The 27,991-nt window shown below is 41.1% G+C and overlaps 2 protein-coding genes, 1 long non-coding RNA gene and 2 pseudogenes across 7 annotated transcripts in view; 3 read left to right on the top strand and 2 right to left on the bottom strand.

Annotated features, from left to right (window-relative positions):
* The window catches only part of BIRC6 (baculoviral IAP repeat containing 6), a 266,821-nt gene extending 256,992 nt beyond the window's left edge, over positions 1–9,829 (top strand). Inside the window, exons 73-75 of the mRNA XM_006168813.3 lie at positions 826–1,014; positions 6,354–6,488; positions 8,680–9,829. Of these exons, the coding sequence (XP_006168875.1) occupies positions 826–1,014; positions 6,354–6,488; positions 8,680–8,859 (504 nt within the window). The 3' untranslated portion in view covers positions 8,860–9,829. The remainder of the gene's footprint in view (positions 1–825; positions 1,015–6,353; positions 6,489–8,679) is intronic.
* A 2,203-nt stretch (positions 9,830–12,032) lies between these two features.
* Positions 12,033–12,163, top strand: LOC114006210 (uncharacterized; annotated as a pseudogene).
* A 568-nt stretch (positions 12,164–12,731) lies between these two features.
* Positions 12,732–14,882, bottom strand: LOC102502544 (uncharacterized). Of its 2 annotated transcripts, none has more exons than XR_337450.2 (3): positions 14,617–14,882; positions 13,775–13,913; positions 12,732–12,816 (listed from the first exon to the last, which is right to left on the bottom strand). It is a non-coding gene; the product is annotated as an uncharacterized LOC102502544 (long non-coding RNA). The 2 variants fall into 2 exon arrangements; XR_001369763.2 differs by having other exon boundaries at positions 13,825–13,913.
* A 130-nt stretch (positions 14,883–15,012) lies between these two features.
* TTC27 (tetratricopeptide repeat domain 27) overlaps positions 15,013–27,991 on the top strand; it is a 182,242-nt gene continuing 169,263 nt past the window's right edge. For all 4 annotated transcript variants that reach the window (XR_003547960.1, XM_014584280.2, XM_014584281.2 and 1 more), the window contains exons 1-4: positions 15,013–15,307; positions 16,403–16,580; positions 19,971–20,100; positions 21,969–22,109. Coding sequence is in view for 3 of the 4 variants with exons in the window: in XM_014584280.2 (XP_014439766.1) it covers positions 15,208–15,307; positions 16,403–16,580; positions 19,971–20,100; positions 21,969–22,109 (549 nt within the window). In the remaining variant the exon portion in view is untranslated. The remainder of the gene's footprint in view (positions 15,308–16,402; positions 16,581–19,970; positions 20,101–21,968; positions 22,110–27,991) is intronic.
* On the bottom strand, positions 27,234–27,964 carry LOC102500722 (tropomyosin alpha-4 chain-like; annotated as a pseudogene).

The raw sequence follows: 27,991 nt of genomic DNA, 5'->3' as shown, positions 1-27,991 counted from the left end.
ATTTGAGCACAAAGTTAAATTGGTATGGGATGTTTATAAATAGGTTTTGGTTTTTATTTTAATTTTTTCAGTATTTTAAGGAAATAGAATCTTTGTTCATTATTCAAGGATTCAAGAATATGAAACATAAGATAGGTAAATATTATCTAAGTCTCTGCCTTATTTATTTAAGAATTATTTATTTAACTTTATTTATTCATTCAATGATTTTTATTTGACCAGAGAAAGACAGACACACAGAGAGAAGGAAAGTGAGAAAGCAAGCTACCAGGTCCAGGACTCAAACTGTGGTTGGCCATGTGGGAGTGTCCAGCTTCCCAACTACCACACCACCTGCCGGCCCACCTTATTAATTAATTAATTAATTTTAAAGAATTATTTTATTCAATTTTATTTATTCATTCATTTATTTTAATTTGACCAGAGAGAGACACACAGAGAGAAAGAGGAAAGTGAGAAAGCAAGCCATCATGTCCAGGACTTGAACCATCCATGGTCGTCTGTGTGGGAGTGTCCAGCACCTTAACCACCATGCCACCTGCCGGTCTCCCCACCTTATTTATTTTTATACCGTGTGTGTGTGTGTGTGTGTGTGTGTGTGTGTGTGTACCCAAAATCTTGACAGGATGGAGAAATGGAAGAGAAGGGATTGCAGCAGGACCACAATGCTTTGGGAGGTGCTTTATCCCCCTCTTTCTCTGTCTCTTATGAACATATGTCCTCTGGCCACTAAAAAGAAAGAAGAATGTGAATAAAAGAAGGCACTGGTTTACTGCCAGTAAAGATGTCCCATTATAATGTTTCTTTATTTACTTTATTCCCTAGGTATTAGTGTCTGTCCAGTCCCTTATATTAGTAGCTGAGCCTTATTTTAATGAACCAGGATATGAACGGTCTAGAGGTACTCCCAGTGGCACACAGAGTTCTCGAGAATATGATGGGAACATTCGACAAGCAACGGTTAAGTGGGCAATGCTAGAACAAATCAGAAACCCTTCGCCATGCTTTAAAGAGGTATGTTCAATAATTTATAAAATACTTTATGAAATACATTATAGTATAAATGTAGTTTATTAGTATGATATTTACCTTTATATTTAGAGTATGTGTTAATACACAATTCATTTTAGAGTTCTTTTTAATAAGAATTGTTTATTTTATTTATGATGATTATTATTTTTTAATTTGCTATAGGGCATGCATACTTACCAGAAAGAGACAGAGAGCATGAATGTTAGAAGGCACGCCTCCTGATCTGGGACTAGAACCGCCGCCAGCCATGTGGGAATCCACTGCCTTAGCCACCACAATATCTTCTGGCCCCTTTTAAAATTCAGTAATAATATATTACAGATGAAGTTTAAAGCCACTTACAGCCTAAAAGAGGCTGTGTATACTCATTGGAAAGAGAGGCAGAGAAGTGAGAAAGCACTCCCATGGAGAACGATCAGGCTGCAATCTCTTCTCCTTCTCTCTCCTTTCATGAGTTTTGGATGCCCAGGCACACACAGCCAGCATGTTTCTCAAGTCTCCAGATTTGGTACTAGAACCACAAGTTAGCTGTGTGGGATCCAGCCACTTTAATCATCATGTCATGGGCTAGCCCTTTGGTTTTTGTTTTGAAGGTTCATTTATTTATTCCATGAGTCAGAGAGAGAGAGAGAGAGCGAGAGAGAGAGATACATGCAGTATCCCATTTAGGGTCTCAAAATGATGCCCCCTCCCCAGTTTTTGCCAGTCCTGGATCATGTGACCAGCATACTCAGGAAGGTCTCTGCACAGGAAGCACTAACCTTCCCATGTGAGTCTGCCTCACGTGTTGCTGCAACACTGGTGCCTCTTTATTCCTTTTCCTCTGAGATTTTGTCATAGGGTTTTTATACTCACCAGGAGAAAGACAGTGAAAGGAAAAGTGAGAAATCACCTCCTGGGGGGATGGCCACTCTACAATCCCTTCTTCTCTATTTTCTTCTCAGAATTTTGGGCACACACACACACACACACACACACACACACACACCTGGTGCAACTCTCAAGCTGCCAGGTCTGGGACTGGAACCATAGTTGGTCAAATGGAAATCTACCTGCTGGCCCCTATTCCTCTCTCTCTCTCTCTCTCTCTCTCTCTCTCTCTCTCTCTTTTTAAGGTTTTTGTTATAGTGCACGTGTGTTTGCCTGAGACAGTGAGAGGGAAAGTCACAGTTCACCCCCCAGGGTGATGGCCACATCACAGTTCCTTCTCCATTTTCCTCCTGAGGTTTTGCATTACATGCACCTGTGACCAGCATGATTTTTAAGCCACCAGGTCTGCCAAGACTTGAACCTTAGTTGGCCATGGGGAGTCCAGCCTTATCATTATGCCAGCAGCATTTTTCTATTTCTTATTTTTAATGGTTACCATTCTACTAGCAGATTGTCGAAATATGTTCTAAAATACTCCACATAAATATAATTGGACAGGGGCCAGCAGATGGTGTATTGGTTATGTTGCTAGACTCCCATGTAGTCGGCTGTGGTTCAAGTCCTGGACTTGGCAGCTTTAAACTCATTCCTGGTGCATGCGCATGTGGGCCCAAAGTCCCAAGGGGAGAATGGAGGGAAAGGGATTATATTGTGGCTATCCTCCTGGTGGGCGATGTCTCGTTTTTTCTCTGTCTCTTTGGTGAGTGTACGTACCCTATAGAAAATATCTCTTTCAAAAAAAAATTAATAGTGATAATTGGACAGTAGTTAGCTTCTAAAATCTGTCTTAATACTCAGGTACTTTTTTTCCCACTATACCTTGAAGGATGGGTCTTTCCCTGTGTTTAGTTGTCTCTCCATAATCTGCCTAAGTGTACTTACACTTTCTTTACCTGTGATGTCAAATTAGTTTAACATCACATCCTGTTTTTTCTATGTTCTGAAACATTTTTTTTTCTTTAAATTGATTCCCTTTATAATTCACTTTTTTTTTTTTTTTTAAGAGCTTTATGTCTTAGGTCACGTGTGCTTGCTGGAGAAATACAGACAGTGAGAGGGAAATCGAGAAATCACCCGTGGTGAGGAGAAGGGGAGGGGGATAGCCATGCCGCAGTTCCTTCTCCTCCATTCTCTTCCTGGGATGTTGGGAATGCATACACATGCATGTTGTGATTTTCAAGCCACTGGCTTTAGGATTCGAACCACTGTCGGCCATGTGGGATCCCAGCAACATTATCGCTACACCATCTCCTGGCCCCCAGTATGGTTTTAAAAGTGAATTATAGTGGCCAGCACTTTCCCTCTCACTGTCTCTGTCTCTCTCTTTCTGGTGAGCCCTAAGGCAAAAACCTCCTTAAATATTGTGGTAAAAATTAAAAAAAAAATTTTAAATTAATTAATTTATTTTTGGGGGGAGGGTTTTGCTATATGGCGCGTGTATTCACCAGAAAGACAGAGAGAGACAGAAAACGAGAGATCACCCCCTCAGGGGGGATGGCCATGCCGCAATCCCTTTTCCTCCATTCTCCTCGGAATCTTGGGCACGCACGCACATATATCTGGCATGAGTTTAAGCCACCCGGCCCAGCATTTGAACCATGGTCAACTACATGGGGTCCAGCGACATAGCCATTATGCCAGCTGCTGGTCTCAAAATTAAATGTTTTTGAGAAAAAACTTGCATGTTTACATGACAGAAAACTAATCAATATATTTAAGGGAATACTATGCAGGAGTACCATGTAATAGAACTGAAGACTTCATAAGATAGCATTGATGAATATGTGCAAAAGGAATATAAAAACATTTCTTTATATATTTGTTATTTCTTAACGAATTTACATGTCAGTGTCCTTTGAAAGATGAAGTTGGATTTTTTTCACATAGGCTTGTGCCTTGATTGTAAGAAATCACTTTTACACTAATACCTAGGGGATAAAGTAAATAAAGAAACATTATAATGGGACATCTTTACTGGCAGTAAACCAGTGCCTTCTTTTATTCACATTCTTCTTTCTTTTTAGTGGCCAGAGGACATATGTTCATAAGAGACAGAGAAAGAGGGGGATAAAGCACCTCCCTAAGCATTGTGGTCCTGCTGCAATCCCTTCTCTTCCATTTCTCTATCCTGTCAAGATTCTGGGTACACATGCACACACACAGTCCTGGAATGTTTTTCTAAGACCCCAGGGCTGGATTCAAACTCTAGTTCACCATGTGGGATTCAGCTCTTAACCACTACGATGTGGAGCAGGCCCTACAAACGGTCCTTCAAACTGGGTTGTCAGAAAGGTCATGATGTATTTTTTCTGTTTTCCTATGCAAAAACTGTGTCATGACTTTTCCGACAACCCAATAATATGCTTTTCCACTTATTTCTATTACCATAAAATTGATGTGGGCTGGCTCTAAAGCGCATACTGTTCTGTCTCTCTTAAAGTTTGGTTTATTTGGGACCAGCAGTTAACGTAATGGCTATGTTGCTGGACTCCCACGTAGTCAATCACGGTTCATGTCCCGGACCCGGTAGCTTAAAACTCACACCGGGCACGTGTGCGTGTGTGCCCAAAATCCCAAGAGGAGAACGGAGGAGAAGGGATTGTGGCGTGGCCATCCCCCCCTGGGGGTGATTTCTCGCTTTCTGTCTGTCTCTCTGTCTTTCTGGTGAGTGCATGTGCCCTCTTGCAAAAACCTCTCAAAAAAAAAAAAAAAAGTTTGGTTTATTCATATTATGTAATTCATTTTACACCCATGTCAAATATTAACTTTTTAGGCACCATGTTAAAAAAAAATCAATGGGGACTGGCAGGTGGTGTGGTGGTTGAAGGCAGTAGACCTCCCACATTGCCAACCGTGGTTCAAGTCCTGGACTTGGTGGCTTCCTCTCTCTCTCTTTCTCACTCACTCACTCTGTCCCTCTCTGGTCAAATTAAAATAAATAAATAAATACAATAATAAAATAAAGTTAAATAAAATATTTTTTAAAAACTCAAGGATAAATGAAACTTAAGCTTCTGTTCACAAAAGGGCTATATACCTCCCTGGGTCGTAAATTAATTCTTCAGTGCCTATAAGATTTAAATCTTTATCATTTAACTACTTGACACTTCTTTTTATGTGTAACTGCTTTGCTGTTAGGTATAATAGTCTTAACACTGTAAAACTGCTTGATTCTTACTTCCCCCTTTAGGTGATTCTGTTTATATAAAATACAGAAATGAGCAGAACTAACTTATGTTTTAAGGCTTTGGGTAGTTGTGTGCCTTTGGATGAAGACTGGTGGTTAGAGAAAACAGGAGGGTGCTTTTGTCATGTGCGATGACATTCCTCTTACCACCTGAATAGAAGTTACACTGGTGTGGGGACCAGCAATTGGTGTAATAGCTATGTTGCTGAACTCCCATGTTGTCGACAACAGTTCGAATCCTGGACCCGGTGGCTTAAAACTCACGCTCAGTGCGTGTGCATGCATGCCCAAGACCCCGAGAGGAGAATGGAGGAGAAGGGATTGTGGCCTGGCCATCCTTCCGGGCAGTGATTTCTCACTTTCTGTCTTTCTGTTTCTCTCTGTCTTTCTGGTGAGCACACATGCCTTATATTAAAAAAAAAAAAAAAAAAACTTCAAAAAAAACTCTCCAAAAAAAAAAAAAGAAGTTACACTGGTGTGTTCACTGTGGTAAAACCCATTCCTATGTGGACATATGACCTGTGCAGTTTTCTGACTGTGCTAAGCTTGGATTTGTAAGTGTATGAAAATAGTTATAATTTGTTGGTTTATGCATATTTTATTGAAAGAATAAACAGAGGACTTACATATTTTTTAAAACAAGCAAATAAATATCATTTGAAACAATACCGCTCATTTCCTTTAGAACCCAGCTTGAATTAAGATGGCAGCCTGTGAATGCTTTTCTGAGTTTCCTAATCAAACCTGGCTCATGCCTTTTTGACTCCCTGGGTTTTGTTGTTGTTGTTGTTGTTGTTGTTGTTGTTTTCATTGTTGTGTAAAATATCTTTTTCTAGTATATCCACCTCCCTTCTGGTTTTGTAGTTATCATGGTTTTTGTATTAAGCTATATACTTTTCAAATCCTTTTCTCCTGGTTACATTGACCTTCTGAATATATTGCGTTATATAAACCCTGTGCTCTCTGGATAGGGATATAGCAGGAATAGACTTTTTTTGTGTGTGTGCTGTAAAAGTGGTTATATTATCATGTGTCATCTGATATCATGAGCCATTCTTTCTGGTGCTGATGGTAGAGTTCACTTGAATTTTATGGATAGAAAAATATTGCAGTGCCTTTTACATTTCTTTTTAATGCCATATCCTTTTCTTTTGAACTTTGATGATGAATACACTTTGTTCTACTGTCTGCTTTTTTTCTCAAGGTTATACATAAACATTTTTACTTGAAAAGAGTTGAGATCATGGCCCAGTGTGAAGAGTGGATTGCGGACATCCAGCAGTACAGCAGCGATAAACGGGTAGGCAGAACTATGTCTCACCACGCAGCAGCTCTCAAGGTGCGTTCGCCTTCCTAACATCAGCCCTACTGGGGGTTCAAATATTTTATTTATGTTCAGAGGACAGAATTGCGGAAGTAGAAGGGAGGGGCCCATGGGAAAAAATTGTTTTACAGACACAGCAATGGAAAGTTACCTGTTCGGAATGATGTATATGGTAATATTTTGACTTGATCTATATGCAATGCATATATGCTTTGAAAAAACTATGTTATACATTGTTAAGTACAATGATTAAATATACTTAATTTATAGAAATTAAAGAAAAAATTGAAATTGCTACCCAAAAGTATAGAAAAGATGTTTTTTTGTTTGTTTGTTTTTGGTTTTTTTTGAGAAGAGGTTCCTTAAATTTTGACTAGGTAAAGAAACTGAGTTAACAGAGTTTCTAAGAGTTCTTTAAAAATGATGACCTGGGGAACCAGCAGTTAGCGTAATGGCTATGTCGCTGGACTCCCACATAGTCGACCGTGGTTCGCGTCCTGGACCTGGTGGCTTAAAACTCACGCCGGGCGCGTGTGTGTGCGTGCCCAAGATCCCGAGAGGAGAATGGAGGAGAAGGGATTGCGGCGTGACCATCCCCCCTGGGGGGTGATTTCTCGCTTTCTGTCTCTATGTCTCTCTTTGTCTGTCTGGTGAGCGCACGCACCCTATAGCGAAAACCTCTCCCCCCCCCCAAAAAAAAAAATGATGACCTGAAAGTATGCTCCATAAGCGATTTATTTTATTCCTTTAACCTTTTCATAGTCATCTTACCATCTAGAATTTTTTTTTCCTTAAAGAGATTTTTGTTACAGGGCGCGTGTGCTTGTTGGAGAGACAGACAGAGAGACAGAAAGCAAGAAATCACCCTCCCCACACCCCGGGTCCCTTCCCCTTTCTTCTCCTCTCGGGATTTTGAGCTCGTACACACATGTGCTTGGCATGAGTTTAAGCTTTCAAGTGTGGGACTCGAACTGTGATTGACTATGTCGGAATCCAGTGACATAATCATTATGCCATCTGCTGGTCCCAACCTTCCAGAATCTTTTCAGAATTTTTCAGAGTGTGTGTGTGCTTGCTTAGAGAAATGGGATACGGGGAGAAAGGGGTAGTGAGAACACACACTCCTCTGTGGAATTGTCACAATCCCTTCTCCTCCATTTCTCCCTCCTGTCAGGTTTTGGGGTACACATGTATGTTTCTTTAATTGTCAGATCTAGGACTCAGACTGCACAGTTGGCCCTCTGAGATCTAGCCACCGTAACCACCGTGCTACAGTCTGGCCCCAGAGTTTTGTTAATTGGAGTAATAAAGATGTGAGTTGCAGCTTCTCCAATATCTGATTGATGGCATTGGGTATGATACACACCTATGTGGGTGACAGTAAGCAATTGTTTTCAACTTTAGCATTCATAGAATGGAAATGTAAAATAGGGATTGGAAGATTTTTTCCCCCTATGTGGGAGTCACTCTTTATAATAGCCACCCTTTTTTTTTCTGCATCCAAATGATCTGCTTTGATAACCTGTGCGTCTTTCATCTCCTCCCTGTTATCTTTCCTTTCCCTCTCTTCAGTTTCTCCCATATCCACCCACTCCTTCTTTCTAACTTTAAAACTCTTCACTGAAGGGCCAGCAGGTGGTCTGGAGGTTAAGTCCTCGGGTCCGACTTGGCAAATTCTGTGGCTCGCAATACATACCTGGTGGATTAAAAATCATGCCAGTTGTATATCTATGCGAAGATTCTGAGAGGAAGATGGAGGAAAGGGAAGAGAACTTTGGGACCAGCAGGTGGCATGGTGGTTAAGGTGCTGGATCCCACATGGCTAACAACATGGTTTGATTCCCATACCTGATGACTGGCAAAACATAGCAGGCGTGTATGTTTGTGTGTGTGTGTGTGTGTGTGTGTGTGTGTGTGTGTGTGTATGCCAAAATCCTGAGAGGAGAATGGAGGGCTGCAGTGTGGCCATCCTTTCTAGGGGTCTATAGGCATGTTACTCAGGGCTTCCAGCATCAGTTATTTTGCAAAGAGGGATCTTGCCAGTTTTATGTACTATGTGCTTAATATAACAGCAGCCTACACAGGAGGGTGTTCATATTCGGAAGCTTAAATCTTTGGTTTAGTTAAAACCAAGTCCCTCCCACAAGTGATGTTTTGGGATCTCAGAGTTTGCAATTCTAACATTAGTCGTTTTTTTCTCTTATAGCGTCACACCGCTCAACTCCGGGAAGAGTTACTAAAACTTCCCTGCCCTGAGGGCTTGGACCCTGACACTGAGGATGCCTCTGAGGTGTGCAGGGCCACAGCAGGTGCTGAGGAGACTCTACCACATGATCAGGTCAAACCCGGTGGCAGCAAAGAACTCCCGAGTGACTTCCAGTTATAAGCTGCATTGGCGTGGACTTAATAGACACAAGGCTTCGAAGCACAAGCCAAATATGTCAATATTTGTATGTAAGAAACTAATTATGTAATAGGTAATGAAACTGAAACTATACTATGCCCTTAAGGAGATCCAGTTTAATTCAAGGTGATCTTTTATTTACCTGTACAAGAGTGTAAACTTTTTTGTGCTTTTATTTTTCAATTGTGAGAACCACTGATTGGTATGTTCAACAAATTTGTGTATACAAAGAAATGGATAAATCACTGATATATAAGGGAAACTACCTTAGGAAAGAATGTTTACTGAATGTTTATTTTATTTTTTTTTTACTGTAGAGTGAGGGGTTGTTAACAAAGAATATATATTGGTCATTCTTACAACTACTATTTAAAGTCAGCAACTTTTCACTGAATTTGATAGATTTTATGTTTGGCCATATCTTCATGCTCATATTTGATTTCTGAAGACCTCCTTCATACACTTCAATAAAAGTTAAATGGACATACTCCCTCTTTTTTTGATTTACTGGTACATTTTTAAAACAATAAATCTGCCATAAAATGCATTATAGCTGGAGACTTGCACTTGTATGGATGAATTTATTACATTCAACATATTTAATTTTATGCCTTCTAATTCTAAGATGCAGAAAAAAAAATAAATGAACATGATTTTATTCTATGCCAACATTTGGGCCTCTGAATGTATCTGTTATTTGAATTTAAGTATATGAAAAGGAATGGTCAATTTGAAAAGTCACTCTAAACTGATTTTTTTGTTCCTAAAGGGCTCCTTTTCTCCTGGACTATCTGGTTTTATTACTAAAGTCACCTGTATGTATTAAACACTGAGGCTCTGTAGAGGAGAGAGGATGTACCTCTGGTGCTGTTACAGTACACTCTGTACCTGCCATACAGGCTCATTTTCATGCAAATTTTCCTAGAGCCAAATAAATAAAGACTTAGGTGAATTAGTATGTCTTGTTTCTAAACAGTTTGCCATGGTGTGAAATGCTATTTGTATAAAAGAATTGGACACTCTCAAGACCTAAGCATGGGAGAACCAAGGATGCTTTTTCCAAACCAGTTACTACAACGGAAAAGCTAAGGTGATTCTTGGCAGTGTTTATAAAGGAAAGTGGTGTGTGGGCACTCTGACCAATAGAAGCTGTCTCCTGAACAAGGTGTTGCTCTCTGAAGACAAAGTGCAAGCTAAGGAACATAGTACTCTTCTGCACAAGGTACAGAGCTCCTGAAACAGGGATAAAAGAGCAAGCAGGATGTGACCAGGACATCAAGGGTTCTGAAACACACTGTGTTAGGTCTGATGGGAGGGGACTACGGAGCTATGCCAAGAATGACCAAAGAGCGGTAGAGGCCACTGAGAAGGAAAAAACTCAATTATATATCACTCAGATCTAATAGCTAAAATCCAAGTAAAAAATACCAGCAATAAAAAGTAGCAGAATAGTCATCAATCCTATTGACAGGCTATTTTGTTCTTTATATTTTTGCTTGTTTGGTTGGTTTGGGCCTGTCAGGGTCCTGTCTGGGCTAAATGGTAAGAAGCTGCTGTCAAGTATATCTTTTGCCTCCAATTCTGGATTTTTAAAAAGTATTAATATATCAGGACCAGCAGATGGCATGGTGGTTAAGGTGTTGGATTCCCACATGACTGATTCGTACAGTTCGAGTCCCAGACTTGGTGGCTTGAAAATCATGCTGGACGCGCGTGTGTGTGCCTCCCTAAAATCCCAAGAGGAGAATAGAGGGGAAGGGATTGTGTCATGACTGTTCCCCCAGGAGTGATTTCTCACTTTCCCTCTCACTGTCTCTCTCTGACAAGCACACACACCCTATGGCAAAAAAAACTTAAAATTAAAAAAAATTAATATATGGTTGGGACATTTTCTCCACCACCATCACCCCTCTCACCATTAGACCTATAAGGTTCAGTTCATGCTTTTCAAATATCGAGGCCTAAAAAAAAAATCTAAATGTGTAACTGATTACAATAAAATGATTCCATTTGAGATCTAGACTTTATGTCAGCAAATATTTGAGCATTCACTTTGTACTAGGTTTATGTTCTTACACTTGAGCAAAGATAGACACAAACACATTGTGCTACAAAATGTTATTTATAGGGTTATTTATAGGGTACTATTCATAGGGTACTATTAGGAGTAGTACAGACAAGGGGAACTTATCTCAAGCAAAATTGTGGGTGTTAAGGTGATATAGTCTGGGAAGTCTTCCTGGAGGAAGTTTTCCCAAATCTTGAAGGAGGAGGAGAAAGCAATTAGCCAGGCAGAGGGACAGACCCAGGAGAGCAAAAAGAGAGCTCAGGATAACGGCGCCATGTTAGGTGTTACTGGACGGTAACAGGCAAAGCGGGAGTAGAATGGGATGGCAAACTACTGCATTGAAAAGATTGTAAGCAACTGGGTCATCCAAGGCCTCATCTACCCTGTAAAGGAGTTTTGTTTTATTGAGAGATTTTTGCTATAGGGTGTGTGCACGCGCCAGACACACAGAGACGGAAAGTGAAAAACCACCCCCCCACACACACCCCGGGAAGTGGCCATGCTGCATGCAGTCCCTTCTCCTTCATTCTGCTCTCGGGATTTTGGGCACACACGCACATGTGCCTGGCATGAATTTCAAGACTTTGGGTTCAAGACTCAAACCACGTCAGTTGTGGGAGCCCAGTGACGTATCCATTATGCTATCTGCTGGTTCCTGTAAAGGAGCTTTGACTCTCTGCAGGTGATGTAGGGCTCTGAAGTAGCTTAAATTAGGGAAGCAACGTGGTCAGACTGTTGCGGGGAAATCATTGTGCCAGCCATCGAGGATAAGCGTAGAGTCCCGAAGGTCGGTCATAAACTGAGGTCACCAAAGTGTAGAGAGGAAGAGGGAATTGGCAGAATGTGGGGAAAATAGATGTTTTATTGTGACATTACTTTAGCATGTGTGCAGGGTGAGGAGCCAGGGAAGAAGGGTGAGTGTAAAGGCCTTAGAGATGATGGAGCAAATCCCCAACCACACACAGGATGGCCTGGGTCCAAGAACACAGTGCAGAGGACCTGAAGAAATCCAGAAACTGGTAAAGCAAATTGGTCTGTTCATAAAAATACTAATTCTAAAGTTACTATCACAAAATAAAGCAAAAAAAGCTTTGCACAGTGGCAGTATCGTAGCCAATGAGGTTTATCCGAGGCGTGATTATTGCTAATTGAAAATAAAGCAAAAAATACCTTTCTAGTTGGGGCCAGTAGGTGACATAGTGGTTAAGGCATTGGGCTCCACATAACTGATCGCAGTTTGAATCCCTGACCTGACACCTTGAAACTCACTCCAGGTGTGGGTGCATGTGTGCCCTAAGACCTCGTGGATAAGGGGGCTAAATGCCGGCTGTAAAAAATACGATAGTCTTTGGTTCATTGACACTCAGTCATGTTTACTAGAGTGAGTCCATGACAGGCCAGCTTTCAGAAACAAAGGGCTGACACTGATTGTCTGGGTTGAAAAATCCACTTAGGTTGTCACTGATTGAGCAAGTGTAAAGCAATATGGGGCAGCCAGTCTTTTTAAAACGTTTGTGTGAATGCTTTTTTCAATATAAAAGGTCCCAGTTTTCTCCCAACATGGCCTACCATCTCAGATCTAGATGTGGGTATTTTTTGGCTGATTTATAAGTTTATACTCCAGTTCCACATCAGCTATAGTCTGTGGGGTTACAGAGGGGAGAACAAGTCTTTTTTTTTTTTAAAGAATTATTTACTTAATTTTATTATTATTGTTTAATTTGCTATCACAAGACAGAGATGGAGAGGAAGCAAGCTGCCAGGTTTTCAGGATTCAAACCATATTTGGTCATGTGGGCATCCAGTTCCTTACCCACCATGCCACTTGCTGGCCCCAGGAACAAGTCTTCTCTGAACTTCGGCTTTTTCATCTGTAATAGAAGAAGATAATACCCATCTCATGTTGTAAGTATCAACAGGACAAGTTAAGTGAAATGCCCGGTGCAGTCTCTGGTACATGCTAGCTCATCCTAATTCTTGGCTTATTGGAATCACCTGGGGAGCTTTAACAATTACTAAAGGAGCCAGCCTGGTAGCAGCAGTTAAGCACTGCCCAGAGAAAGCTGGATCCCACATGGCTCACCAGGACCTGAGTCCAGGAAAAAAAAACAAAAAAACAAAAACTCCAGATGCCCGGGACCCTGCTGGGGTGAAGAATTGAAGGACAGGATTGTGTCATGATTGTTCTCTTGGGGTGGAGGATACTTTCTCTGTAGTGCATGTGTACACATGAAAGAGGAAAAACCTGATAAACCTTTTAAATAAATTACTGAAGATGGGAGATTACTGGCTTCCTAGGCTTTCTTCTTGGTTCTAGAGCTCTGGCAGCCAGACCCTTGATTTAAAATACCTGAGAAATCTGAGCAGAGGAAGAGAAAAATCTTTTTTTTTTTTTTTTTAAGAATTACTTCATTTAACTTTATTCATTTGTTTATTTCAATTTGACAAGACAGAGAGAAAGAGAGAGAGCAAGCCACCAGGTCCAGGACTTGAACCACAGTCAGCTATGTGGGAATCCAGCACCTTTAACCACCACACCACCTGCCGGCCCCAAGAGAAAAATCTTAACAATAACATCTGGATTACCTACAGACTGCTGGGCCCAGGTATTCCACACTAAACCATACAGTGGGTATCTCAGCAGCCTGTCCCAAGTTTCCACTCAATATATATGTGTGTGTGTGTGTGCGTGTGTGTGTGTGTGTGTGTGTGTATACACACATATATATATGGAGACTATTCTCCCTCTCGCCTACTTTATTCCTGGAGAGAGATTAATAGACTTGGTCACAATCACTGTCTAGCATACCATATTTAAAACCCGCCAACCTGGAATTAGTCGAAGTTCCAAGTTAACTGTGGGGTTGGAAGGGAGTCACCTGCAAATGAGGAACTTTGGAGCAGCGGTTGGTGTGTTTCTACAGATGTTCAGTTACAGCACACAGTTTAGACAGTGTCAGCTTTTGTGCTTAAAAAGAAAATGGATGCACTGGTCAAATATTCTCTACACAGGTAACTTTTAATTACTTTTCAGTGAGAAGCCATTCTAAGCATCCTAGAATATTGTGGAAGGGAGGGGGGCTCGTTCTCTCTCTCTCTCTCTCTCTCTCCCTCTCTCTTTCTTTCTCTCTCTCCCTCCCTCTCTCCCTCCCAACCTCCCTCTGTTTTTCTCTCTGCCATAGCCAAGACTGGCTTCCTTTGGCGTCTGCTGGCAGCGGCTTGGCTGAGCTTAGCTCTGTTTTCATCTACGATCTGGACTGGCTCTGGGCTTGAAGAAGAAATTAAGAACTACAGTCCTCCCTAGGTCGGTTGAGCTTGAGTCTTCCAAGAATCTTATGTGGTCAGGGTCACTTTGCCTTCTCTGGGGTCTTGCGTGGCTTTTCAAAGAGCAAGCCTCAGGCTGGGGGAATAATGCCATTCCTGGGCATTCTGTAACTCATAGCCTAGCCTCTCTCCTAGCAGTGCTGCTCTGAAGGTTAAAGTTGTGTTTAGACAGCAGTCAGGAGTGGCTGGCATCTTTCCTCTTGGGCCTTTCTCTGCAGCGTTCAAAGACTCCTGCAAAACCTACTTGCAACAGCTGCTAAGCCAGACTTCCCTCTCGGTCTGATTTACTTGGTGGGTGCATTAAACACAGATACTTTTCTTATACTTTATTAAAAAAAAATACAGACCTATTCGACGCTGACAGTTATAAGTGGAGTGGGGTTCACTGACTCCAGTGGGTCTCTGCAATAGTTCCCAGCTATCGGGAGTTAAGGGTCCTCGTCCATCTCAGGCGAAGGGCTACGGTTTTCAACACGTAGGTTCTGACTGTAAAACGTTAAAGAATCACAGCGCTAGCGCTTCCACTTAAACCAGTGCTGACCGGAGCTCCCTTTCAGTTAAGTTTAACCGAGCGCGCTCTAGGCTGTGCCCCCATTCTTCCGCGGGCCAGAGCTCGGCTACTGAGGGGCGGGGCCTAGCTCGGCCACGCCCCGGCGCAGTCCATTCCCCGCCCCTGGGTGGAGCATAGGCATGCTCAGTAATAGGACTCCGGATTGACCTAGGCGGAAGCCCTACCGGGGGGCGTGTTTTTCCCAGCGTTCCCCGCGCTGCTGTCATGGCCGCCTCCTTGTGCCGTTGTCCGCACATGAGCTAATAGGTCTGTGGGTGTATTTAGTGTAACTGTCGCCACTAGACTTGGGAGCCTTTGCACTCTCTCTTTTGGATTTCTTTTCTTCACTTCTGTGTGACTCGCGTAGGGACCAGTTTTGGCTGCAGCGATGTCCGGGGCGTTGTGGACCCCGGAGCTGGCAGTTCTGAGGGGCTTCCCCACTGAGGCGGAGCGGCAGCAATGGAAGCAGGAGGGAATCACCAGTTCAGGTAAGAGGCGCACCTGTTATGGCCAGCGTGGGAGCCGTGAAGAAAAGGAGTGGCAGCGCCTGGATTTTCATTCCTCCCTCTTTTCCCCTCCTAATAGTCTGGCCGATTCCTTAAGACTTTTCTTGTGGAGTCCTTGACATGGTGGGCGTGGTCCTCAGGCTTCTTTGCGTGTCTTCACCCCATTCTAATAACCTCTCAGGTTCAGTAACAGTAACGACAGTGCCAGTTAGTTTCTAAACCCTTAACATGAATTCAGTCATTTAATCCTTAAAATAGACAGGTAAGGTAGATAATACTTTTCATACAATTTTGCAGATGAAACTACCATAAGTGCAGGTAGATTAAGTAACTTATTCAAGGTCAAATAGCTGGTAAGCAGAAAAGTTGAAATGAGCCTGCAAAGATGTAATTCTTGTAAGCCATGCACGTATACAAGAAAGAGTTAAAAGACATTTACTATGGCAGGCGTATAGGCATGTCTGCTTGTGGGATTTAGGCTGGACCCAGAAGACAAATAATGGACAGTATAGAAGTAGTGTGTGTGTGTGCATGGCAAATGCTTTAGGATAGAGGAAGTTTGAAGTCTTGTGAAAAGTCTGATAGTCTGAAATACTGTGGTCTGGAAAAGTTTAATGGAAGAAGTCAGACTTGAGTTGATTTTTTTTTCTTTTTAAGAGAGAGATTTTTCTTTTTAAGTGCATGTGTTTGCTGGAGACAGAGACAGAAAGTGAGAAATCACTCACCAAAGGGGATGGACACACCAAAATCCTTTCTTCTCCTCTTGGGATTTTGGGCATGGGCGCACCTGCAACCAACGTGAGTTTCAAACCACCAGGTCTGAGACTCAAAACATGGTTGGCCATGTGGGAGTCCAGTGCCTCAAACACCATGCTACCTGATGATGTCAGACTTGAGAGCTCATTTTTGATTAAAGGATAGACTGACAAATGGAAAAGAGTTGGGCAGTATATACTTTTTTTTTTTTTTTGCACATGAACATGGCAGATTTACCTAATATACATTTTATTTAGTATAATTTTTTTTGTATACTTTTTTTTTCTTTTGGATTATTGCACTCATGTTTTTGTATTACAGAGAGTGGATCTTTCCTACAGTTGCTGCTAGAAGGGAACTATGAGGCCATGTTCTTCAATTCAGTGACTCAAAATATTTTTAATTCAACAATGAAGACTGAAGAAAAGATTGATAGCTACCTGGAGAAGCAGATAGTCACATTCCTGGATCATTCAATAGATTTGGACAAAACAGAAAGGTAGAATTGTATTTAAAATTTTCAAAGAGAAATAGACTCTGAATATGTTTAATAGTGCTGATATCAAGCTCTGATATTAGCAGCTGTTGAAAAACCTGGCTTTCCATTTACTCAGGACTTGTGATGTGAAAAGCAATGTAAGAACTATTAATGGGAAGACCATCCAGAATGAAAAAGTAAAGCGATGTTGGATAAAAAGAGTTCTTATATGGGACTGGCGAAAACTGCTAACCCGCTGAGCTTTTGGACACTTAGGTCTGGTAACTTTTAACCATAGGCGAGATTTTAGATCTTATATCTTTTTAACTTGGAACAGATACTATCAGTCTATTTCTAGATTGCTGAGTAATTATATATTTTTTTAATTCATTTTTATTTATCTTTTTGCTATAGGGCACGTGCGCTCGCCAGCCAGCCAGAGACAGAGAGACAGAAAGCGAGAAATCACCCCCCTGGGGGGGGGGGGGCCACGCCCCTCCCGGGATCTTGGGCACGCGTGCACACGCTCCCCGAATGAGTTTAAGCCACTGGGTCCCAGACTCGAACCGTGGTTGACTATGTGGGAGTTCAGTGACATAGCCATTACGCTAACTGCTGGTCACCTGAATAATTATGTTTTAAGAGTTTATCTTTCTAGAGATCAGAGAACATAATTTTTTGTTAAGGAGTCCTTAGTTTACCTTTTTCAATTAAAGTTTATTTGATTTTATAGGGTCAAGTGTAGTGGATAGTTACATAGCAGTAAAACCTAAGCTTTTCCATGGTTTACAATTTACTGTTACAGATTTGATACCTCCATTTTTTAAAAAAATAAATCATTTTTAAAATAATTATTTATTTAACCATATATATTTATTTTTAATTTGACCAGAGAAGGACAAAGTGAGAGAGAGAGAGAGAAAGTGAGGAAGCAAGCTGCCATGTCTGGGACTGAAACCACCGTTGTCCATGTGGGAGTCCAGCACCATTAACCACCATGTCACCTGCTGACCCCGATTCTTCGATTTTTTACTCTGTCACATCCATGTCAAATGTTAATTATCTTTTTTTAAAAAATAATTGTTTTATTTAAATTTATATATCATTATTATTATTATTTTCCAGACAGAGAGAGAAAGTAAGAAAGCAATCACAAGGTCCAGGACTTGAACCACAGTTGGTCATGTGGGAGTTCAGTGCCTTTAATCACTGTGTCACCTGCTGGCCCCCAATGTTAATTATCTTTAAGATGGACACAATTTTACCATTATTTTTAGGAAATGGCTTCACTTAGTTCTTCAACAAATGAACTGACTAGTGTGCCAGGTGTTGAAGTTGTAAAGGTAAATAGCATATAACCCATCTAAAAGATGTTCACAGAATGCTGCTCTTAGGCTTTTTATTTTATTTTTAAAACTGCTATCATTCCTTTTTATTTTTCTCATTTACTGGTAATTTATATTTCTACAACGTCTTGTCTTTTTTTTTTTTTTTTTTTCCCCAGTTGCCTGAGGGTGCATGTACTTGCCAGAGAGTGACTGGAGGAGAGAGAGGAAGTAAGCACCCTATAATAGGGCATGGTCATGCCACAGTCCCTCTTCCCTCATCTTTTCATCCTGTCAGGATTTGGGGTCCACATGCACATGAGCTGGTGTATTTTTCAAGCCACTGGGGCTATGATTCCAGCTGCAACTTGCCACGTGAGCTCAGGCCCTCCCGAATGTTAGGTTACAGGGCTGGCCCTACAATGTCATTTCTGATTCTTATTTTGTTTTCTGACGTGTGTGAGTAGCCGAGATTGACAGGTGTGTGCCATTGAGCCTAGCTGAAGGGTTTTGGTTTTTAGCTAGGATAGTTATAGAAAGGCCTTATGCTCTTGCCACACACCTGCTTTTCCCAGATTTTTAACTTTGAATTACAGCAGGCGCTCTCATCCTGTTTGTGCCAGTGCTGTGTTCTTTGCTCTTGGTCACGCTGCATTCTGCTACCATAGGCTTGTGGGTTTGAGGGTTTCCCCACTCCCCCGTCCACTAGAAGAACCTTCTTTTTAAGGAATGGTGTCAGGGCTGTGAGAAGAAAAGGGCAACTGCTGTTACTTTCTCTTCAGAATGAAACTCCAGGATGCTCTATTATTTGCTGGAGTTGAATCCTATCTAATTATGTATTAGTCTAGGGGTTAGCAAATTACAGTTTGTGGCCCATAGTGGCTAAAAATGGTTTTTACATTTTTAAAGGGTTGGGGAAAAATGCATGTGACAAATAGCTCCTGAAATATTTAATCCGTTTTATTATAGAAAAATTTGCCCATTCTGTTTTTTGTAAAAAGAATAATTTACTTATTTAATTCCATTTGTTATTATTATTTAAAAATTTTTTTTAAAATTTGACTAGACGGAGTTAGAGAAAGGAAAAGCAAGAAAGCAAGCTGTCAGGTCCAGGACTTGAAACGCAATTGGCCACTTGGGAATCCAGCACCTTTCTTTTTTTTTTTTAAAGAATTATTTATTTAATTTTATTTATTTACCATTCATTCATTTTATTTTATTTTAATTTTGACCAGAGTGAGACACAGAGAAAGAGAGAAGGTGAGTAAGTAAGCCACCAGGTCCGGGACTCGAACAATGGTTGGCCATGTGGGAGTGTCCAGCGCCTTAACCACCATACCACCTGCTGGTCCCAAGAATCCAGCACCTTTAACCACCACACCACCTACTGGTCCTGAGAATCCAGCACCTTTAACCACCACACCTCCTGCCGGCCCCAGTTTGCTCATTCTGTTTTAAGCAAAGCAGGATTGGGAAAAAAATATTGGGTCATCAGAAAAGTCATGTCATGACATCATGACTTTTCTGATGACCCAGTAGGTTCCAGTAAAATATATATAGTCTTTATTCTAGTGCAGGATTTGTAAAACATTAAAAAACAGCTTTTTTTTTATTAGTTTTCTTTCATGAAGTCAGTTTCTCATCTCTTCTAGCAATACCTGAGCTGGTAAATAGAATGCAAGAAAACGTTACAGAAGCCCTTTCAGGGCCCGAATCAGCACTATTCAAGAGGATTTTCTGAGCTGATGGAAACGTTTTGTATTTGCACTGTGCTATGCCCTAGCCACTGCCACCCTTGTCCACTGACCACTTGATAATATGGACAGTGTGGTTAAAGGACTGAACTTTAAACTTCGTGTAATTTTAACTAATTTTAAATTTAAAAGTGTCCTGCATGGCTTATAGTTATACTATTGGACATTGTACACCTAAATTATTTAAATTTCAGAAAAACTTTTGGTGATTCTCTAGGGGAGTCTCAGTATATGTTGAATGCTATCTTTTTAAATCAAACTGAATAAAGTGGTGTTTTGGGATTACAGTGATAATGGTTCGAATTGATTTCTTTACCCATCTTATTACATAGACAGCAGCTGATATTCCTACTTGGTGTGAGTAGTTTGCAACTATTCGTTCAGAGTAACTGGACGGGGCCACCTGTGGACTTACACCCTCAGGATTTTTTGCCATCTGTTTTGATGCAGCAATTCAATGAGGTATGCTATTGGAAAATGTCATACATGGTTCTTACTATGTTATTTAGTCTTTGTAAACAAATGGATTGTGTTGTTTATTTTTTATGTTAGTCATTCTTTTTTCTTTATAGACTGGAGTTAATAGTAGGTAGGAAAGAAACATGACTTCTTAGCTTGCACAAAATCACTAAGAAGATTTGTTCATTGATCAAATTTTCCAAGATTTCCAGATGTTCCATTTTCAGTCTCAGACTCTTCAGACATTCTAATTTTATGGTGCTTTCTTAACTGCCTTTTTATCAAAGCACAGACAGCTGGACCAGTCACCTAGTTGCTATATTACCACAGTTACATAAAGATCTTTTCTGGCAAAGAAGCAAAAGTAGAAATCTGTTTAATTTTGTATTGGGTGGTCGGGAAAGTCATGACGCATTTTTGCATAGAAAAACAGAAAAAAAGTCACGGCTTTTCAGACAACCTAATAATAGGTAAGTTTTGCTCTTGTGCTTAGTAACAGCTCCCACAGGTGATTTCATTATCACAAATACTTTTTTTTTTGAGAGAGATAGTTTTGCTATAGGGAACACTGCACTTACCAGAGAGACAGACAGAAAGCGAGAAATTATCACCCAGGGAGGATGTACACACTACAATCCCTTTTCTATTCTCCTCTCAAGATCTTGAGCATGCATACACACATACCTGACTTGAGTTTTAGGTCGCTGGGTCTGGGAACTGTGGTCGACTATGTGGGAGTCTAGTGATGCAACCATTATGCCATCTGCTGACCCCACAAATACTTTCTTTAAGTCTGTGCACAAAGGTGTTCCGTGGTGATAATGATGATTATTATTTGCATATGAAGATGATATTGCCCTGTATCAGTAGGTCATCAGTAGAGCTTCCTCAGGAATGTTTGAGCACGTCTGCACAGGCTAAGTAAGCAGAGATGACCTGCATGAGAAGTGTAGGAACTTTGGGACCAGCAGTTAGTGTAATGGCTATGTCGCTGGACTCTCATGTAGTCGACTGTGGTTCGTGTCCCGGACCCGGTGGCTAGGTATTACAGGTCATGCCAAGTTGCTGTCTTTTACAGCAGCCTCCCAGCTGGCTAAGACCACAGACATGTGCCATTGCACTGGTCCTGTTTTTTGTTTGTTTGTGTGGAGCCAGGAGCCAAACCCACGACTCCTTGACTGCAACCATGTTCTTGTTTTATTGGTACAACCCCAAGGTGTTCAGAAGGGCATATCAAAGGTGCAGCTTTAATACTAAACTTGCTTTGTATTCATTGTGGAGCTCGAGTATCAGAGGTGGCGATGTCCAAGGAGTACATCATGGACTGTCTCCTTATATAGTTTTTGTCTGTTGTCCTATTAAATTTCTTGTTTGTTATGTATATTTAGGGATTTCATTTAAAAGACAATAATATGAAATTTGGGCTAGAACAGGTAAGACAGTTACCTCCAAGTGATTGAAATAAGTAAAGATCTTTTTCCTTAAAGGCATGCCTCATACAGTGCTTACCAGCTTAGCTTGCATTTGGGAAATAAAGATGATGGTATCCACCTGAATTTACAAGATGATTCCGTGAGGCTACATACAGGTCCAGTTGGCACGTTAGGAAGGTTCTTCTCTTGAACAGATAACTCAAGGGGAACAATATGCAATCTAGTGGACTGGTGGCCATCCGTCAGGGCAGGCTGGCTGTATAGATCTGTAAGGGCATTTGTTATCATTCTGGCCAGTACCAATTGTTGTGAATATATTCACTGCTCTTGTGAATAGATTTCAAAGCCAAATTAACTGAAAAGTCTATATTATTATAATGTGTATAAAGATTAGTATTTTGGACAATTATGCCATTTCACCCTACAAACTTTTTTCAGGTCAAGGGACTGGATGCGGTTGTTCTGAGTATGCTCATTCTGGATGGTGAATCCGTCTACAGTCTGACATCGAAGCCCATACTGCTGTTATTAGCACGCGTTATCCTTGTGAACCTAAGACACAAACTGACAGCTATTCAGGTGAGGCATGAAAAGGATCCAAGATTTGTGCTCAGGTGTGATAACCTTTGTGCTTTTTAACAGCAGACTGTTGGTGTGATGCTGACATTGTCTTGGAATATTTTATTTTCTAAGTCTTTTTGTTTATATATATATGTATATATATATATATATAAACCTCTCTCTATATATACATATATATATATATACACACATATATATGTGTGTGTGTGTATAAGTTACTTGTGTGTGTGCCAGAGAGAAAGTACCTCCTAGTGGAGTATGGGCATGCCACAATCCTTTAGCCTCCATTTCTTCATCCCGTCAGGGTTTTGGGTGCACACACTAATGACCCTGGTGTGTTTTTCAAGCTGCCAGGGTTGAGATTTGAACTTTTTCAGGTCAAGGGACTGGATGCGGTTGTTCTGAGTATGCTCATTCTGGATGGTGAATCCGTCTACAGTCTGACATCGAAGCCCATACTGCTGTTATTAGCACGCGTTATCCTTGTGAACCTAAGACACAAACTGACAGCTATTCAGGTGAGGCATGAAAAGGATCCAAGATTTGTGCTCAGGTGTGATAACCTTTGTGCTTTTTAACAGCAGACTGTTGGTGTGATGCTGACATTGTCTTGGAATATTTTATTTTCTAAGTCTTTTTGTTTATATATATATGTATATATATATATATATAAACCTCTCTCTATATATACATATATATATATATACACACATATATATGTGTGTGTGTGTATAAGTTACTTGTGTGTGTGCCAGAGAGAAAGTACCTCCTAGTGGAGTATGGGCATGCCACAATCCTTTAGCCTCCATTTCTTCATCCCGTCAGGGTTTTGGGTGCACACACTAATGACCCTGGTGTGTTTTTCAAGCTGCCAGGGTTGAGATTTGAACTATAGTTGGTCATGTGGGATCCAGTTTCCAATTCATAGCATTTAACCACTGTGCTATAGGGCCAGCCTGGTATTTTTTAAAAAAGTTTATTCATTTCTTTCCTGGGAGAGAGGGAAAGGGAGAGAAAAAAGAGAGACAGGGTGCCCTGACAGGGTCTTGTCATGGCACAGTCCCTTCCAGCCAGCTGTGATCATAGGTGTATTCGTTATGCTTAGGTTGTCTTGGGAACTGAACCCATATGACCCTGTATGCTTTTGGCCTTCAGGAAGCTTTTGTATTGCATAGTGACTCTCTATCACCTGCACTATCTCGGCCATTCATTTTAAAATCTGATGAAAATAAGCAGAAGCTTTTTTTCCCTCATGAGATTCGTCTATTGGGTCATTGGGAAAGTCATGACCTGTTTTTCTGCTTTTCTGTGGAAAAATGAGTCATGACATTTCTGACAACCCAATAGTATATTGGGATTATGTTGAGCCTTTTTGAAAGGATTTTGGGTTTATATAAATGCTCATTCTCAGAATCTCAAATATAGCTTTAAAAACATCTTTTGTAGTCTTTTATGAACTTTATTTAAAAGTAATGAGCGGGGCTGGCAGGTGGTGTAGTGGTTGAGATGCTGAACTCCCACATGGATGACCATGGTTTGAGTCTTGGACCTGGTGGCTTGCTCTCTCTCTCTTTCTCTTTTCCTCTCTCTCCTTCTCTCATCAAATTAAAAACTAATAAATAAAATTAAATAAATACTTTTTAAAACATGAGCATTGGTCAAAATGCAGTGGATTTTAATTACTACTTCCTGGTCACATTGTACCTTATTTTATTATGGGGGCTGGAGTTAGGAGAGCATTTATTGACTGCTAGTTATGTTGTTTGTTCATATAAGCTAGTGCGAGATAAAAGCTGCTATGGGGGCTATCAGGTGGCTTAGTGGTTAGGAGCCCTGGACTCCCACATGGTTGACTGTGGTTCAAGTCCTGTACCTGGACCCTTGCTTTCTCACTTTACCTCTCTCTCACTCTCTCTCTTGCTCTGTCCTTCTCTGGTCAAATATAAATCGATCAGTCTTATATAAAATTTAAAAAGCTGCTATGGAGGAGAAAGTGACCAAACCACAGAAGAGATTCACAGACGTCCCTGGAAGTTTAGTGGAGACCGTCAGCTGTGCTGTGTGCAGTCTGTCACCACCACTCGGCTCTGCTGGACTGTAGTGTGAAAATAGCTATAGACGATATATAAATGAATAGGCCTGACTGAGTTGCAATCGAGCTTTATTTACGGACACTGAGATTAAATATTCATGTAAGGGTCAGCAGGTGGCTTGGTGGTTAAGGCATTGGATTCCTACATGGCCATCTGCAATTCGAGTCTTGGACCTGGTGGTTTGAAACTTAAGCTGGGTGTATGTGCGTGCATGCTCAAAATCCTGAAAGGAAAATGGAGAAAGGATTATGGTATTGCCATCCCCCCGGGAGCTGATTTCTCACTTTCTTTCTCTGTCTCTCTCTTATCACTCTGGGGAGCGTGAAAATCTCATTTAAAAAAAAAAATTAATGTACTTTTCACATGCTGTGAATACTATTCTTGATTTTTTTCCCCAATCATTTTAAAATGAAAAACTTATCTTTAGTTCTTGGGCTGTTCAGAAGAAGCAGTGGGCTGAATTTGGCCCATGGACTATAACTTGCTGACCCCTGCTCTTTCTGATTATTGAAACTTGGTTCTATTTAGATACTATATTATCGCAAATAGTAAATCTAAATTTTATATGAAGTCTCCCAATTTAAAGTATTAACTGAAAAACATTTTTTCAAATAAAAAATTTATTAAAAATTTTAACAAAGAATTTAATAAAAATTTTATTTATTATTATTACTTTTTAATTTGGCTAGAGAGAGAGAGAGAGAGGGAGAGAGAGGAAAAGTGAGAAAGCAAGCCACTAGGTCCAGGACTCAAACCATGGTCTGCCATGTGGGATTCCAGTGCCTTAACCACCATGCCACTTGCTGGCCTCTGAAAAACATTTTTTAAAAGATTATTTAATTTTATTATTTTTTGATTTGACCAGAGAGAGAAAAGGAAAGTGAGAAAGTAAGCTGCCAGGTCCAGGACTTGAATTGTGGTCAGCCATGGGAAGTCCAGTGCCTTAACCGTCACGCCACCTGCTGGCCCCTTGGTAAAAAACTTTAAATACAATATTTCTAAGGTGAAACATAGACACGGTCTGTCCTATATAATGACTTACTTTCCTAAACATTTAAGTTTAGACATTAATTTTTTGAAGATATAGTAAGGGCCCTTGGATGGTCCAGATGGAAGGGCACTGATGTGTGATGCTAGAGCCTTATGGGAGGACCTAGGGTTCTGGGCTGGGTCAACCTGAACAAGCCTGTCCTGTCTGGCGGGATTGCTAGGGGGTGAGGGTGTGTCACAGCACGATGGGATCAGACCCTGTTGGGGGTCTTCTCTCTCACAACCTCTCATGAAATAAAGAGTAAAAACTTTAAAAAGAGAAAAAATTAGGAGAGAAGTGATGATTCCCTCAGCAATTCTATCAGCAGTTTTCAAGAAAGCTAGATGATTAAAAATCAGTGATACAAGAATGATTTTCTTTTCTTTTTAGATTAAAAAAAATTTTTTTAAAGAATTGTTTATTTTGTGACCAGCAGTTAGCTTAATGGCTATGTTGCTAGACTCCCATGTAGTTGACCGCGGTTTGAGTCCTGGACCCGGTGGCTTAAACTCATGCCGGGCGCGTGTGTGTGCATGCCTAAGATCCCGAGAGGAGAATGGAGGAGAAGGGATTGTGGTGTGGCCATCCCCCCTGGGGGGTGATTTCTCACTTTCTGTCTCTCTGTCTCTCTCTGTCTTTCTGGTGAGCGCACGTGCCCTATAGCTAAATAAAAAAAAGAAAAAAGAAAAAAAAAGAAAAAAGAATTGTTTATTTTATTTTATTTTTGCTATATGGTGTGTGTACTCGCCAGAAAGACAGAGAGAGATAGAGAGACAGAAAGCAAGAAATCACCCTCCAGGGAGAATAGCCACACTGCAATCCCTTCTCCTCCATTCTCCTCTTGGGATCTTGGGCACGCACGCACACGTGCCCGGCACGAGTTTAAGGCACCAGGTCTGGGACTTGAACTGTGGTTGACTACCTGGGAGTCCAGTGACATAGCCATTATGCCACCTGCAGGCCCATGTTTATTTCATTTTATTTATTCATTTATTTTAATTTGACCAGAGGGAGACATGCACATACACACACATAAAAAGAGAGAAAGAGAGAGAAATAAAGCAAGCAAGCCACCAGGTCCAGAACTTGAACCATGGTCGGCCATGTGCGAGTATCTAGTGCCTTAACCACCATGACACCTGTCAGTCCCTCTTTTTAGATTTTTAACATTTATTTATTTATTCATTTGTTGTAATTTTCATGCCACCAGGTTCAAGACTTGAACTGCAGTTGACCATATGGGAATCCAGCACCTTAACCACCATGTCACCTGCTAGCCCCAAGAAATATTTTTAATAGATGAATTTCACTATATATTAGCAGATATGAGGCCATATTTTGATCCTTAGTAATAGTAGCTTGAATAAAAAATCTTTCCTGGTTGATCTCAGTTAAATGGTCTTTTTTGTTTTTGCTCCATTTATTGAGGGCTAGCAGCTGTTCTGGTTTGAATAGGACTAAACTCCACCATATTCCTGCTTTGAGTGGGTGGCCTTAGAGTAGACAAACAGGGGTCCTTAAAGGAATACAACACATGCTCTTCAGAGAATCACTTTTAAATGAAAGAAATATGTGGAAGAGCCAGTCCACAGCCTTCTATAGGCTATTGTTTGATAAACTATGACTCCAAGGTTATAGTCTTCAGTGTTTTAAATTGATCTATGACTAAATAGCAGTCTATTCGTGAAAGTGTGGGGTGATCTGTTTTCCTAGGAACCAGATGCCCTCGGTCTTATGCTCACTGTGAAATACCCTGCCTACCTCAGGAATAAATGCAACTTAAGGATAATAATAGAGCTGAAAAAGCTGGTACTGTTGGAAAGAAGGAAGGAATTACATTTAACTGGTGCTCAAAGCTTCTCAGATAGAAAATATTTGGTCATGTATTCAGTAATTTGCTTGACATTTCCAGCAAGGCGAAGATGCAATAACAAAACAAACTTCTTACAAGAGAAGAGAGACACAGAGCTCTGGAGTTTCTGTTGGAACAGACTCTTCTGTTTTGGTTATGTACAATTAAGTTCATTTAGTGTCTGATCCAGTGTCTGATGTAAGCCCACGTTCTCTTCTTTGGCCTGGGCAAGTTTTTCTTCCAGGTCATCAATTGTCTTTTCCAGTTTGGCAACCGTTCTCTCTGCAAATTCGGCATGGATGTCAGCCTCTTTCAGTTTGTCAGAAAGAAGTTTAATTTCTTCTTCCTATTTGTCGTCCTTTTCAGAATACTTTTCAGATGCAGCCTCGAGCAATTTATTAGTGACATTCTTGAGTTCTTCCAGGTCACCATATTTTAGTTCAGACACCTCCTCACGCTCTTCTGCCCTTTCCAGCTCTCTTTCCACGATGACCAACTTACCAGCTACTTTCTCATATTTGCGGTTGGCCTCCTCAGCATTGTGCGTGGCCTCTCTGAGCTGCATCTCCTGAATCTCCATCTTCTCCTCATCTTTCATAGCCTAGTTTTCTATCACTTCATTCCTCTCTTGCTCTCATCCGCTGCCTTTTCTGCCTCCTCCAGCTTCTGCAGGGCTGTGGCCAGCTATTCTTGAGCCCTGTCCAACTCCTCCTCAACCAGCTGGATGCGTCGATTGAGAGCTGCTGCATCACCTTCAGCTTTCTCACGCCAGCTCCCGCTGCAGGCCTTTCACGCAGTCCTCTGCCTTGTCCGCTCGCTGCTGCAGGGCCAGGATCTTGCGTTTCACCGCCTCCAGGGAGTTGAGGCCAGCCATGGCGCGGAGATGCTGAGGCGCACGCAGCTA

The sequence above is a fragment of the Tupaia chinensis genome, unplaced genomic scaffold (genome assembly GCF_000334495.1).
Source record: "Tupaia chinensis unplaced genomic scaffold, TupChi_1.0 Scaffold146177_1, whole genome shotgun sequence".
In the NCBI taxonomy this organism is placed as follows: Eukaryota; Metazoa; Chordata; class Mammalia; order Scandentia; family Tupaiidae; genus Tupaia; species Tupaia belangeri.
The sequence above is the reverse complement of the archived record's forward strand: the minus strand, read 5'-3'. Positions and strand labels throughout refer to the sequence as shown.